General features: G+C 32.2%; 1 protein-coding gene across 1 annotated transcript in view; it reads right to left on the bottom strand.

Annotated features, from left to right (window-relative positions):
- Nucleotides 1-13,990: 13,990 nt before the first annotated feature.
- The window catches only part of LOC118205050 (uncharacterized), a 47,983-nt gene continuing 45,427 nt past the window's right edge, over nt 13,991-16,546 (bottom strand). The window contains exon 12 of the mRNA XM_085823031.1: nt 13,991-14,219. Within this exon, the coding sequence (XP_085679157.1) occupies nt 14,189-14,219 (31 nt within the window). The 3' untranslated portion in view covers nt 13,991-14,188. The remainder of the gene's footprint in view (nt 14,220-16,546) is intronic.

Below are 16,546 nucleotides of genomic sequence, written 5' to 3'. Positions count from 1 at the left end.
CAGGCTTTCCTGATTTTAGAGAGCAGTACATCTCTTAGAGCTCTAGGTTCAAATTTTAAGTGGCGCAGTTGGTCCTGTGTTTCCTGTTATTGGACTACAACGCTCATCCATATGCCCAGCTGGTCGGCGATTATTTAGATAGTGAGAATATTCGCTACATAAATTGACCAACCAGATCTTTTTATTTTAACCCTATAGAGTAAGTGTGGCACGCTGTTGGTAGGGCAGTTTCATCTCGCTATCCACTTCCGAAGACAATCCCAGAGATGACAACTGCCTTGCTGTAATAGTGGAATCGACTACCACAGGAACTTTTCAACTGCCTCCTCGTCATGTTGTGCGACCGCTTTGGCTGTGAGAGGGGATCATACTCCATATTAAATTCACTTTCAATTCGAAATCACAGTGTGGATTTTGAAAATTCCTACACTCTGAGCTTTATTGATAATCATTGTTACATAAAACGATTTTTAAAGGGTACACTGCGCAGAAAAAATGGTATAGTTCTATGCCTCCCGTTCTAGTGGTTCGACTGACGAAATTCAACTTGTTTTTCATGTCTCAAAAGTGCGACTTAAGATACATATTAGATTTATATATAGTATTATTCTAATATTTAACGCAAAATCGGACTTTTTCTGAAATGACATGGCAGTATTTCGATTCTACGACTCAAATTATGGCAAACTGCCAAGTTTTGTAAAATTCACACGAGTGGTTTTTTAAAGTTAGATCTCAAAAGTTTAGCTCCTCAATGTTAATTTAATTTGATATAATTTATTAATATCTTTTTTGTTAATTAAGACACAATAACACGCCGAAAAAATACTAATTCAGAAGTCAAACAACAAAAATCAGCGTTATATTTTCAAATTTTCACAGGATAGTTTCGATGGTTTTACCGAACCATCATCCTCACCTGCAAAAGCACAAATGAACGAGCTAGGATCTCTTTGCTATTAAACTTATTTGATTCCTTATTCTAGAATTCGAAATTTAGGCTTAATCCAAATATAATTCGCCCATTGTTTATGATTTATTTTTGAAATTTATATTTAAAAAAAATTTTTCGAAAACATTTTTCTATTATAACCTATAAAATTTTTAACATCCTTTTAAAGTAGATGTATTTATAGGCACACTTGCAAAAAATTATTGTTTTTTAATTAAAAATTTTCTAAGATATACATGGAATTACATATTGGCGCGTTTTTAAATTTGTCTTCTTCTTTTTTTTTTTTTTTTTTTTTTTTTTTTTTTAGCGGTAGTAACGTCAAATGTGGTTTACGAACTTTGCTAGAATTATTTGAAAGTATGAACGATGAATTTTTTTCTGCTCGTCTGCAATTCAATAAAGGAAAGGAAAATTATGTTGCTATAAATTAAGAAGTTCACCAAGTAAATTATTCTTGGTGCAAACTGGAAAAAAAAAAAAAAAAAAAAAAAAAGGAAACCGCCAAGAGAAATATTTGAATTTTTCAGTAAATGTCGCCCCGAATTTTACAAAATGTAATATTTAGCCATAATTTGAGTCTTAGAATCGAAATATGGGAAAACATTTCGATCTGTCATTTCGAAATGACATATTTCTATAATTACTTGAAATTTATTATTTATTAATTTAATTATTTTCTATTATTTGAAATTTTTCGATTTCGAAATGACATATTGAAATAGGTCATTTCAGAAAAAGTCCTATTTTGTGTCACAATACCTATGTTCGAATAATGCTCTACATAAATCTAATACATATCCTAAGTCGCTCTTTCGAGATATGAAAAACGCAATTTGCATTTCGTCAATCGGCCGAGTAGAACGGAAGATATAGAGATGTTCCTTCTGGGGGGGACAGTGTACATCGTTTTCTCTGTTATTAATGTCTACACCGAATTTCATTAAAAAGTGTCCATTAATTTTTCCGAAATTTGACGCAATACGCAAATTCTCTTCATTTTGCACACGAGTGTCGTGAAACATGTCTGTAGCCTCGAGTAAGGTTAAACCTTCCAATACGTTTACAGTAATAATTTCTTTATTAATTGCGTTAAATTCTTTAGTGCTATGCAATTTACATTAAAAGCACCTGCTGTTTCAGTACGGCCTGTACTACAGTCGTAGAAGCAGCAGCAAAAATATAAACTGAATTTTGGTTTAAATAACTAGAGTAACATTTGATTTTACATTTTCGAAAAATTGAAAATTGAAAATGGCAAATAAGTGATCTTTCCACTCCTGCATACTATACGAAATTACATCTGTCTTTAAAAAGGAGTTTAAAGAAACTTTCAGACAGATATAAATGGATATAAATTAGCGAAATACAGTCGATAGTACTCAAAAATCATTTCCTTTTTTTTAACATACGTACTATGCTTTTTTTTATCAGTACTAGACACCTTTATATAATAGGAGAAAGTAGCCACATTATGGATTTTATGACATAAAAAATTAATTTCAATTTTAACAACAATTATATTTACAGAATTTTATTTTAATATTCTCCAAATGGCGAAATTCTAATATTTTTTAGCCGTTATTATTGCTTTTGTGTGGAAGGTGAATAAAGATATGATGAAAATAACTGCAAGCAAAATTTAATGCCTTCTGTCTTCTGTCTGAGTCTTATTTTAATCTTTACAGTGGCGTGTTTCTCTTTCGGTTTTTTACTACTCAAATTATTTCAAAAATAAATAAAAGACCTTACATTATTAATTTGAAGTCATTGCTCCTATCATCTTGATCTGACAGCGGTCTAAATCAGATTCATGAATTCGTTACTAAGAAGAAAATGATTACGCTAGTTGGCGAGATTTTGAATGCTTTATTTGTGGCAGCACCAGTTTGATTAGTTTCGCCCCAATTTTGATGAAGAACACAACAGGGTACGGATCTGAAGGTATATTCCCCTTCGTCTAACATCAGACTTTCGAGAAAGGTCAAGAGTATTTTAAGCGCTCTCATGCCGCAAAGATATTGTACACTTTCAATATCTAGGCGTGATCTGGGAATTTGAGCCCGAGACGAATGTTGTTGCAGTCAATTTCCCAACCGTTATGCAAACAAAAGTTGCTAGGACGGTAAAAAAAAATAAATAGTGGTGAAATTCTTCGCTTAATTCCTTATTTTTCTACTAATTAGTTCTTAATCGCGTAACATAGAAATACACTTGTAAGTACATATTCAAGCTTAACATTCGCTCACGTCACCAGAATAAATCATTTACCGTCTTTGTTTTACTTCTTGGCTTAGGACGGAGTATATAACGAAGTTAATTACAATTTTTCAGTTTTAGCCTTTCACGGGATTTTAAAAGAATCATTTAGAAATTTTTTTTTTCAGTTTTTCTCTTTGCTGAGTGATCATTTTGGCATCAATAATTTAGAAGCTTGCTATTTAGCTGACGATGATATTTTGTATTAGCGCAGAAGAGAAATTTATTGCTTAGTCTCCCTAAATCATCACGAGATTTCTTTCTAAATTATCGTTGACAGATATCTTCCCGAGACGTTTTTAGGTTCCTTTCAGTGAGCCAATTCCCTTTATGAGTGACGTTTCGCGAAGGTGATGAATAGAAACCCATATTAAATATCGCCAGGAATAAGCATCATGCCAATGTTATAATTATAAAAAAAGATAAACAGGCAGAATAAGTTCTCATACATGCAAGAAATATAGGAGACCTTAGATTTTAATTATAATTATTCAAAAATTTTATTCTGTCTTTTATTCTGTTTTTTGCCTTCGAGAAAGGCAAAAAACCTAAATCCCCAGTCCACTCTCCAGATAATTTACTCCTAGCTTCATAGAAGAAACGTACTAATATTTTTTTTCATGACGCGATTGACGAAATTTAAATTTTCTTTGAATTCGGAATTAAAAAAGTTGTACACTCGTATCCGTGGTTTCGTTTATCCAAAGCTAAAGCGACAAACGAAAAAATCATAAGTTTTTTAAATTGTTGAATTTAAAAATTCAGAATAAATCACCGTAACAATGGCAGTTTAAACACGCCCAATACTACTGTGTCATACATCTGCATATTCGTTTCAAGCCAATACATTTAAAATGTAAGGCATAGACATATTATGGCTGGAAATTCTGTGCATATTCAAATTACAAGAAGCCATTTAAACTCTTCAATTAATGATTGACTAAGATTCAGCTAAAAATAAACACTTATTAACATACTACAGTTTCATATAGCTTGACAAATATATCAGAAGGAAATGTCAAATTTCTGTAAACAAATGATATACTTACGTTTCTTTACACATCTGTGGTTCTATTTTCAAATTTATGCTTGCTTCTAGAATTTATTCTATTCGTTTTAGTAACGAATAACTGTAACCTTTCTGCATTTCAGTTTCTTATTTATCACAAGATGTAACGTTACATCGAAGAACAATTAAGCTATAAATTTTTGGAAATTACTAATGGATTTTTCGGGCTAAAAATTAATGATTTTTATTTCTGGCATTCATTTAAGCAGAATGTTACACTGCATAGTACAAGAATAGTATCCACTTGTCCTTTAATGATTAAAATAAAATTCAAGAATATCATACTTTCATACGTACGAGATGCAGTATACTTTAATATGTAATATATTTTACATTATTTTATTTGATAGTAAGCATATTATGCTGTTTCAAGCTATGTGCTAATTATTGCTAAATCTCTTTAATATCTAAGCTGGACTAATGAAGGGTAAACGACTTTCAATAGCCTAGATGGAAAATCACTCACAGAAAGAAATGGGATCATTTCAATAACGAAAACTTTTATTGCAATAATTACATTTTTCGCTAAACAATTGACAATCTTATGGTCCAATAAAACTGGCATTTCTTACAGAACTTCGTATCGATTACGCACTGCTCACGCTCTTTCGTCTAAGATAGTCGAGCAACTGGAAGCAAGACTGGAAAACATTCCAGTACTCACTGCTCGATCTAGACGAACACTATGCTGATTTAAGTCTTGATGCATTCTATTACGATGTTAATTATGATGAAAGTCTTCACCCAAGTGTGATCGTTGGAAAGATGGGTGAATTACGCATATACGTGACAGCTCTCAAGTTTAAGATTGAAGCACTAGGAATGTGCTGTGCAGGTGAAAAAAAAAATTATACCAGAATTAAAACTCCATCTTTTTTCCATTTAAGTAACACTGCAACGCATTCCGGATAACAGCGAGTACATACTCTAATATTCCTGCAAATTCCTCCTTTTCATGTTTCTTCGCGGTTTTACATAAAGCAGAAATTACTTTATAGAAAGATTTCTGATTTTAACAATTAACATAATGGGTAGCTTATCCCATAAAGTACAAACTTTGCATGCAAATTTAAGAATTATTAATGAATACCATGTATTTAAAGTAATACCAATTAAGAGACAGTTATTAGCTCAAAGAGGAAATTTGCCCAGAAGGTCTATTAATTTCGTTTTGGCATTTTGCGTTGGTTCACTATAAACGGTTTCATTTTTCAAATTGTTGCCACCAAATATTAGAACCCTGCATTATATTTAAAGAAATTAAATAATGAAGAATCTGCATAAATGTATGTATGTTTCTCTCACTGTAAAAAAACAACAGTACCTAGAGACATCAAATTATGAATAACGTAGTCCTCCACTCGAATATGGACATCTGGAAGACCAAATTTGGAAATTTTTTTATTATCTGTTTAATATTTTGTAATACTTTTATGAATTTTCCAAAACATTCAAACTATTCCAAACAAACTCAACTATTCCAAAACATTCTATTAACATTAGCATGGCGTGCATCTTAAAGCATCTATTTCATGCCCGAGGTTTCTTAGTGGTATTATGTTGGTTTATTTCTTATTGGTTTTATGTTCGTAGCGTAGCAACGTAAAGACGTTACAATATCTCAGGGCATTTTGCGTCGAATGACTTTGAATGCCTGCATCACTTTTCAAATTCCGTTTTGGTAAAAAAAAAAAAAAAAAAAAAAAAAAAAAAAAAAAAAGACCCTTTGAGCGTAATATAAAATCTGAACGTTTTCAGATTGTTTTGTCATTTTTCTCAAGAGATGAAGACGGGATTGTTTGGGATTGCTGTTGGGATTGTTTTTATGTCTATTTAATCTTCTAAAAAAGGAAGTTCGACTGTTTAAAAATATAAGCAATTGTTTCTAACCAATTAAAATATGAGCTAAATTTTATTTCTTCGTGCAACTTTTTGTTAGTTATATATATGGAAAAATGTTAAATGATAGAAAATTACTACCGAAAAGTCGAGAACTGATTGCCGAATTTGGAGAGAAACGTTTGTCTGGATATCTTTATGTGTATTTAAAAGAAGCATGCCGTATCGTCAGAGAGAGTTGTAAACTTCTTAGTTCATTTATGTAATATATAATGTAATATGTTTGATTTAAAAACTACTTAACATTTGACTTTCATTTACATAAACATACATATTTTCTTGACAAAATATGGCTGATAATGCATCGCTATCGGTATGAAACCTTCAATGAAAACTTTAATTTTGTTAAATAGCGAATAACTCCGTTAATCTCGAAGAGATGGCAGCACACCCTGTGGAATGTTCATGAGCGACAGGTAGTTTGCTGGACAATTTCTTCAAGTATACCGAAATATTTTATCCACACCGAACAAAATCACGCTCACAGTGTGGATTTTTTGGCTTTTAGTAAAAAATTGTTAAAATTTAAGCTCATTACTTTTGTAGTGAAATTTTATCTCAATTTTATATGTTGAGTTGATATTTAATTTTTTAGTTATGAGTCCGGTATTTTTGGACACAGATCTATTAAAATTCCCTTATCTGAGAGTTTCTCGCGATCCCAAACGGAGTAAATCGATGTTTTGGGCTCGCAAAAATTCAGTTCGGTAGTTTAAGAAAGTGCATTAATAAAACTTTTAAAGGAATTACATTAATACCAATTAATGTTTACATTAATTGATATTAATGCGATTAGACTTTCAAAGCTATCACAATAAGTGATAATAATGAAATCAATTACCTGTTATATAAAGTGTAAAATGAATTTGTAACGCTGTCTAGCAAGTGAAACTTAAAACTTGAGTTTTCACAAAAATTCTTGATGAATTCTGGGTTCGAGTTTGAACTAACTTTCTCACTATTTCTTGAAATGGCATTAAGTGTTCTTTTCTCATTCAGCACCACTTATTTTTATAAAACTACTTTTTCAGCTTTAACGCTAATTAAAACCAAATGCAGTTCAACATTAAGATATGTTGAAGGTATTTTGTGTCAAATATCGCACCAACATTTAATTTGTTATTCAGCAGAAAACAAGGCAAAATACATAAGCTGTATAAAGCAAAAGAATGAAAAGAATGGCTTTTTGAAATAGTTCGAGGCCTTTGTAAAGCTGAAAACGATCAAATCTTATCTCTTAATGGGTATAAAAATGAAAATAATACTAAGTACAACTCTTTTTATATAACTGTCGATAGCTAGATTTTTTTAAGAAATCAAGGTGCCCGGTAAAAACATCGCGGACGAAAACGTCATGGAAACAACACAAGGGGGAAAACGTTGTTTTAAAACGAAACACTGTAGGACTATAGAAAGTAAAGAGAAAACATCATAGTTCTACAACATCGTAGTGCAAATTATCTACTATATTATAGTAGAAAATGAAGAGGTGAAAAATTTTGCAGTTTTAAAACACCATCATACAAAATATTGCGGTAAAAAATAAAACACCAACCAATCATCGCACTATATTAACACTGTAAACATGCATTTACTGGACTAGAAGAGAAACACGCTAATGTGACAATCAAAATCGTAAAAACAACCTTTTATTTAGCGTAAGTATAATGAAACACTCAATCGATTTCAAGGGCAGCTAAAGGTCCCTCCTCATCAGGAGAAATAAATATCTAGAAAGAAGAAAATAAAGGAGAAGGAGTTTTAGAAACACGTGGTCCTTATCAGCACTGCACGTGGTTATAACTGGATTTTTAATCAGAGTTGCACTGGCCGCCTAATTTTACTGAGCCAGGTTATCTGATCAAGCATAAAGGACAAGAAAAAATAGCGAAGTCAAAATAGGGAGCGAGGGGCAAATGCACCTTCACGCTCAAAATCTGAACTTCAAATAATGGAAAGCAACCACTGAACGGATTTTTATACCCTCTGGTAGTACCAAACGCGAGGAGGTAACGCCATCTATGGGCAAAAATAACTGAATTAAGATAGTACAATTTTAAAGGCATTAGGAAGGACTGGATTGGACTTCAAATCATTAACTAAACCTGCTAAATCTTTGTGAATGTGAAAAGCCTCAAGAAAATCCAATACACCTATGGAAGAAGCCTTTTGGATAATTTTTGCAGACCCAAAGTCAAAATTATGGTTAAATGTCCAACTATACGCTATTGAAGACTTGTTAATTTCGCCTTTTCTGACATAAGATTCATGTTCCTTGATACGAAACTTCAACGTTCTTTTTGTTTGGCCATTATATGTTAAACCACACTGACACGATATACTATATATTCCCCAAGAATTTAAGACAGAAACGCAATCTTTTAGAATCGAAGGGTGAATTTTATTAATAGGGGAGAAACCGACTTGAAAATTGAATTTCTGGAGAATCGGTGCAATTTTATAGCTAACAGAAGGATAAAATGAAAGCACGACAAGGTCATTAATATTATTTCAACAGTGGAATGTCTTCTTTGATGGGAATCTGAAAATTTTTTAACGGCTTTATCAATAATCACGGGAGAAAATCCACGGTTAATCGCAACTGCTCTCAAATAATTAAGTTCATTGGTAAGCAAAGATTCAGAGGAACAGACTGGAAAGCGCGCGGAATCCATAATAGTAAAAAGAAGACATTTTTTGCTTAACAGGGTGGCATGACTGGCATGGGGTGGTAAACAAACTGCAAAGGGTTTACGGTACACAGTGGTACTAAAATGAGTTTCATTGCGGATTATAAGAATATTAAGGAAGGGGAGGGAATTGTTGGATTCAATTTCAAGAGTGAATTGGATGGCTGGATCAATTGAATTCATAATATATAGAATCTCGTATAAATTCTCTTTATAACCGTCAAAAAGTGCGAAAGTGTCTTCTACATATCGAATCCAAAGACGAAAAGATAATTTATCAAATAATTTCATCTCAAAATAGTGCATATAAATGTCAGCAAGTACCGGACTGAGAGGATTACACATAGCCAATCCTTCAACTTGACGAAAATATGCATTTTGGAAAACAAAGTGGGTTTCACTCAGAGAGCCTTTGGTAAGAGAAACCAACTCATTAATTTCAGTATGTGTGAAGTGAAATTCCCGAAGCCTAGTTTCAAGACAATTGAGTGCTCCTTCGACCGGAACATTAGTAAACAGTGATTTCACATCAAATGAAACCATAATGGAACCATGTGGAGAAATATTTTAAAGTTTATCAATGACTTCAACAGAATTTGTTACAGTGTGAATATTGTTAGCAAGAAAAGGAGAAAATCTGGAAACTAAATATTTGGCCAAAGGATATGAAGCAGTACCTATGTTGGAAACAATTGGTCGAAAAGGAATGCCGGTTTTGTGGACTTTTGGAAGAGCATAAAGCATAGCGCAATTAGTAATAGGTGGATTTAATAGTACTTTTAAATTTCGTGAGGTCTGAAGTTGAAGGATCTTTAGGGATCGAGCAGTATGGGCCTTCATTTATCAGTTTAGAGACTCTAGTAATATATGTGTGATTGTCCATAACAACGATCTGTCCCCTCTTACCAGCTTTAGAGATAATGATATTAGTATTAGAATGAATTTCACGTAAGAACTCATTTTCCTTTTTGCTAAGATTCGAACCCAAAGATTTGTTGTTAAAATTAACGCTAGGCTTTATGCTCTTCCAAAAGTCCCCAAAACCGGTATTCCTTTTCGACCAATTGTTTACAACATAGGTAGTGCTTCATATCCTTTGGCCAAATATTTAGTTTCCAGATTTTCTCCTCTACTTGCTAACAATATTCATTCACACTGTAACAAATTCTGTTGAAGTCATTGATAAACTTTAAAATATTTCTCCACATGGTTCCATTATGGTTTCATTTGATGTGAAATCACTGTTTACTAATGTTCCGGTCGAAGGAGCACTCAATTGTCTTGAAACTAGGCTTCGGGAATTTCACTTCACACATACTGAAATTAATGAGTTGGTTTCGCTTACTAAAGTTTCTCTAAGTCAAACCCACTCTGTTTTCCAAAATGGATATTTTCGTCAAGTTGAAGGATTAGCTATGGGTAATCCTCTCAGTCCGGTACTTGCTGACATTTATATGCACTATTTTGAGATGAAATTATTTGATAAATTATCTTTTCGTCTTTGGATTCGATATGTAGACGACACTTTCGCACTTTTTGACGGTTATAAAGAGAATTTATACGAGATTCTATATATTATGAATTCAATTGATCCAGCCATCCAATTCACTCTTGAAATTGAATCCAACAATTCCCTCCCCTTCATTGATATTCTTATAATCCGCAATGAAACTGATTTTAGCACCACTGTGTACCGTAAACCCTTTGCAGTTTGTTTACCACCCCATGCCAAGTCATGCCACCCTGTTAAGCAAAAAATGTCTTCTTTTTACTATTATGGATTCCGCGCGCTTTCCAGTTTGTTCCTCTGAATCTTTGCTTACCAATGAACTTAATTATTTGAGAGCAATTGCGATTAACCGTGGATTTTCTCCCGTGATTATTGATAAAGCCGTTAAAAAATTTTCAGATTCCCATCAAAGAAGACATTCCACTCTTAGAAATAATATTAATGACCTTGTCGTGCTTCCATTTTATCCTTCTGTTAGCTATAAAATTGCACCGATTCTCCAGAAATTCAATTTTCAAGTCGGTTTCTCCCCTATTAATAAAATTCACCCTTCGATTCTAAAAGATTGCATTTCTGTCTTGAATTCTTGGGGAATTTATAGTATATCGTGTCAGTGTGGTTTAACATATAATGGCCAAACAAAAAGAACGTTGAAGTTTCGTATCAAGGAACATGAATCTTCTGTCAGAAAAGGCGAAATTAACAAGTCTTCAATAGCGTATCATAGTTGGACATTTAACCATAATTTTGACTTTGGGTCTGCGAAAGTTATCCAAAAGGCTTCTTCCATAGGTGAATTGGATTTTCTTGAGGCTTTTCACATTCACAAAGATTTAGCAGTTTTAGTTAATGATTTGAAGTCCAATCCAGTCCTTCCTAATGCCTTTAAAATTGTACTATCTTAATTCAGTTATTTTTGCCCATAGATGGCGTTACCTCCTCGCGTTTGGTACTACCAGAGGGTATAAAAATCCGTTCAGTGGTTGCTTTCCATTATTTGAAGTTCAGATTTTGAGCGTGAAGGTGCATTTGCCCCTCGCTCCCTATTTTGACTTCGCTAATTTTTCTTGTCCCTTACGCTTGATCGGATTGTCTGGCTCAGTAAAAGTAGGCGGCCAGTGCAACTCTGATTAAAAATCCAGTTATAACCACGTGCAGTGCTGATAAGGACCACGTGTTTCTAAAACTCCTTCTCCTTTATTTTCTTCTTTCTAGATATTTCTTTCTCCTGTTGAGGAGGGACCTTTAGCTGCCCTTGAAATCGATTGAGTGTTTCATTATACTTACGCTAAATAAAAGGTTGTTTTTACGATTTTGATTGTCACATTAGCGTATTTCTCTTCTAGTCCAGTAAATGCATGTTTACAGTGTTAATATAGTGCGATGATTGGTTGGTGTTTTATTTTTTACCGCCATATTTTGTATGATTGTGTTTTAAAACTGCAAAATTTTTCACCTCTTCATTTTCTACTATAATATAGTAGATAATTTGCACTACGATGTTTTAGAACTATGATGTTTTCTCTTTACTTTCTATAGTCCTACAGTGTTTCGTTTTAAAACAACGTTTTGCCCCTTGTGTTGTTTCCATGACGTTTTCGTCCGCGATGTTTTTAGCGGGCACCTTGATTTCTTAAAAAAATCTAGCTATCGACAGTTATATAAAAAGAGTTGTACTTAGTATTATTTTCATTTTTATACCCATTAAGAGATAAGATTTGATCGTTTTCAGCTTTACAAAGTCCTCGAACTATTTCAAAAAGCCATTCTTTTCATTATTTTGCTTCATACAGCTTATGTATTTTGCCTTGTTTTCTGCTGAATAACAAATTAAATGTTGGTGCGATATTTGACACAAAATACCTTCAACATATCTTAATGTTGAACTGCATTTGGTTTTAATTAGCGTTAAAGCTGAAAAAGTAGTTTTATAAAAATAAGTGGTGCTGAATGAGAAAAGAACACTTAATGCCATTTCAAGAAATAGTCTGCAAAAGTTATCCAAAAGGCTTCTTCCACAGGTGAATTGGATTTTCTTGAGGCTTTTCACATTCACAAAGATTTAGCAGGTTTAGTTAATGATTTGAAGTCCAATCCAGTCCTTCCTAATGCCTTTAAAATTGTACTATCTTAATTCAGTTATTTTTGCCCATAGATGGCGTTACCTCCTCGCGTTTGGTACTACCAGAGGGTATAAAAATCCGTTCAGTGGTTGCTTTCCATTATTTGAAGTTCAGATTTTGAGCGTGAAGGTGCATTTGCCCCTCGCTCCTATTTTGCTTTCGCTAATTTTTCTTGTCCCTTATGCTTGATCGGATAGTCTGGCTCAGTAAAAGTAGGCGGCCAGTGCAACTCTGATTAAAAATCCAGTTATAACCACGGGCAGTGCTGATAAGGATCAGGTGTTTCTGAGACTCCTTCTCCTTTATTTTCTTCTTTCTGTAATAATAATCTTAAGCTAGGTGTTTCTTTCTCCTGATGAGGAGGGACCTTTAGCTGGCCTCGAAATCGATTGAGTGTTTCATTATACTTACGCTGAATACAACGTTATTTTTACGATTTTGAATGCATTTACTGACTATGAAATTTGACTTCTCGCTTAATGATTTGTAAGCACAGGAAGAAGTAAGTAATACTTTTAATTCTTATTTCCTATTTTTTATTAATTAAAATTGTATTGCAAACACAAAAAGAAAGGATTTAAAAGAGGAAGTTACATTAAGTTAATATTCTAAAAGGTAAGGAAAAGTGAGATACGTAAGTTAAACTTCTATTAATTGCTGCACATAGCACTAACTTTTACTTTTAACTCTGTTTCCTTTTTGGTTTTTCAGAAAATATATTTGAGTTAGAAGAAAAATATGAGCTATAAAGATAAAAAAATTTAGTTACTTCGTCATGCGCTCATAAATCACTATGAGAAAATTCACTTAAAATTGTTACAACCAAAAAAAAAAAAAAACATATGTCAGAGATGCCATGATATGCTTTTACTTTACTACGATATTTTTCACCACGATGCTCCAAAAAAGCAAAATTTTTACATCGTTTTATTTTCTATCACGATGTTAAACTTCGATGTTTTCTTCTCAATAAAGAAGAATAATTAATAATTTTAATGATAGTTAATAATTCTTTCTTCTTAGTAAAGTTCTAAAGCAACCTTAATTTCATGTTAAAAATCAAGCCAATATAATCAATTTTACACTTTCTTCCTCCTTATTTAGGGCTCAAGCTGCATCATTCAGTTCTTGATGTCATCACAAACATCAGGTCCAAATAATACCTTCTTAATTAATGCTTTTACAGTAACCCTGTTTTCAACACCTGTATTCTGTAGTATGACACAAATCTTAAGCTAGAGTATATAATTAAAAGTAACTTAAAGCTAAAATAATGTACTAAAAATGACTCGTAGGTTTAAGCATCTAATAACATACAATTAAATATATAGGTATTTACTGACTTAAAAGTGCAATACATGCTTCTCGAAAAATCTAGAAAACGTACGGCAAATAGTAATTGAAAATGAAATATTTAATCAATAATTGAAAGATGTTTTTATTTTTAAATCTTATAACAAAAGCAAAATATAATCTGAATATCGCAGATGTCTTTTATTATTATATACTTCAAGAATACAGGATATTTTATTTTATTGTATCTGTAAAATGAGTAATACTTGTTTTAAAAGTTCTGTGCTTGAGTGCATGTAGCGTTCATGCAATATTTAGATTTTGCTAAGCAACTTTTGTTAAGATTTCTCCATTTTTTTCAATAGATTGCTTGATGCAACACCTTTTCAAACATCATTTATTTTCAGATCTTGGCGATGATGATCTGCAGAAAAATAAAATTGATAATCGTAACAACACAAAAGAAAACATAAATAAATGAATATATAAAAAAGGAAAATAAGAGGCTGCCATTTTTTTAATAGAAGAGCTAGTTGATTAACACTTTTTCGTGAAAATAATCAATTCTGCCAATAGGAATGTTGAAAACACGGTGTTTCAAAAAGCAAATAAATTAGTAAAAATAAGTGATATCTGGATTTGAAAAATATTTCTATGAGTCTAATAATTATAATTGTCAATTTTGACAAAAGTATATAATTTAAAAATATATCAAATCAGAAGCGTGGAAGTTTATAACTTACTGCAAACAACGCACATCTACACAAAATGAATAATTTACTATTATTGTTATTAGTATACAAAATTTCACTTCTAAAAGGATTTAACAAAACCTGCTGAACAACTTACACTTGGTGAATTAAGTATTAAATTTTAATACATATCCACATTATTATTACATTTAAAAGAACACATCTATCATATCTGATGAACAAATAATGCTAAAAACGTTTTTTAATTTATTTAACGTTTTTTAATTTTAGTTAAATTTTTCCCATTCAAGCTGCCCTTGCTTATACGCTGTTTATTAATTTTAGCTTCTTACACTGCAAAGTCAAAAATGCACAGCTGATATACTGCTTCTAAATTCATTGTATACGGTTTAACTACGTTTTGAATATGTGAGAGAAATATGTCAAATTAATGAAATCTTAAATTTAAAGTTGCAAATTATGAGCACTACTGGAGAATGTTTGTACATTGTAAAACACACAGGGAGTTTCTTTTTGTAAAAGTTATAAAATGCGAATTATAGGTTTCAAGAATGTTAGATTTTTTGCGTGATTATGTGTTTCGACTTAATGTTTAGCAACCTGACTGGGTATAGTTTTTTCCCTTCCTGTATACTTTTTATTGGGGGAGGAGAAGAAATCATGAAAATGTACTATGCATATGCATTAGGAGTAACATTTTTCATGCCATTGAGAGAAATAATAACAAGGTGATTTTATGAACCTAACATCTCATTTAAATTTAGTTTAATTTTGAAGGCCTGTAATAACCAAATTTCTTAGGTCCGATACCTAAAGAAGTCTCTTACAGACAGAAAATTACATTAGTATCATGAAACAATTTTGACTATTGCTGTAGTCTATTTCTTCGGAAAAGAAACTTCAAGGTGATTTTCAGTCGCCCGACTTGCCTTGTAACCATGGAAAGGACATCTGTTTCAGACGATTTGTGTCACCTAATTTTTTTTCCTCCACTTCCTTTTCGTTTAGTGTATTTCGCTTCTTGAAAAGCACGGGCATGAAGGCTGAATTTCTCTGATGAGGTGAAGAAAATAAGTGCTAAGCGATGATGACAATACGCATTGCTATCGCAAATGGGTATGGTCTTGTGCTGCCAGTTTTAAAGGAAGAGACTATGACATACTACCTATTAAAAGTCAATATTTCCAACAACAATAATTTCATATTCTGTATGATGATAATCAGGCTCATTTTGAATTTCAAAGATTGAGAATGGGGCAACTTCAATAGTGACTCTCAAAATCAGAAAGATGCACTCTAAAGCTATCATATAAAATTTCACTGAAATGTTTACTTTATAATAAAGCACGTAATACACTTGCCTACCTTGTAATGTTTCGAATTCCTGGATCATGTGACTTCGAGATATACGGTTTCAAATTCCCATTCTATTATCCCTAAAATATCGCGCAATACGATATTATCAGTAAATCTTTTTATCCTATGGATTATGGGTATACACATTTGTAGAATTAAAATTCTTAGATCCTGTTGGTTTCAAGACCTTTTCTATAGCACATCAAAAACGTAATTTTGTATATCTATATCATCAACATAATAAGTAATAAAATCACATTAGTATTGTCTTCTTCAATAGCACATACTGAAAATTTTTATTACTAAGGGCTGCGAATGAAAATAATTTATTGTTTTACGCAGAGGTTTATATAAATACAAGTCCTGGACTCTTGTATTGTGTAAATTGCGCTGATATTCTGCAAACTACTCTTATTTTGCCTTTAGAAAACATGGTATCAAACATGATTTGTACTGCAGCTATTAAATAAAATCGTTACTCCCTCCTCTGATAAGTACATAACTCTGAGTTATTCTTCTTTTGTAGGGTTGCCCTTTTAATATTTGGAAATACATTCTAACACTGCGGCGTTCTATGCAGAATTTCCAACTGTTCTAATTGCATACATCAGAATCTGTACTTCGTAGCAATTACTTTATTTCGTAAAGTAATTATAATTCTAGTCAGTGCTCATTTCTGGGT

This window comes from Stegodyphus dumicola, chromosome 8, assembly GCF_044657685.1.
Source record: "Stegodyphus dumicola isolate Sdum_Otavi_A_Nest chromosome 8, ASM4465768v1".
NCBI classification, from domain to species: Eukaryota; Metazoa; Arthropoda; class Arachnida; order Araneae; family Eresidae; genus Stegodyphus; species Stegodyphus dumicola.
The sequence above is the reverse complement of the archived record's forward strand: the minus strand, read 5'-3'. Positions and strand labels throughout refer to the sequence as shown.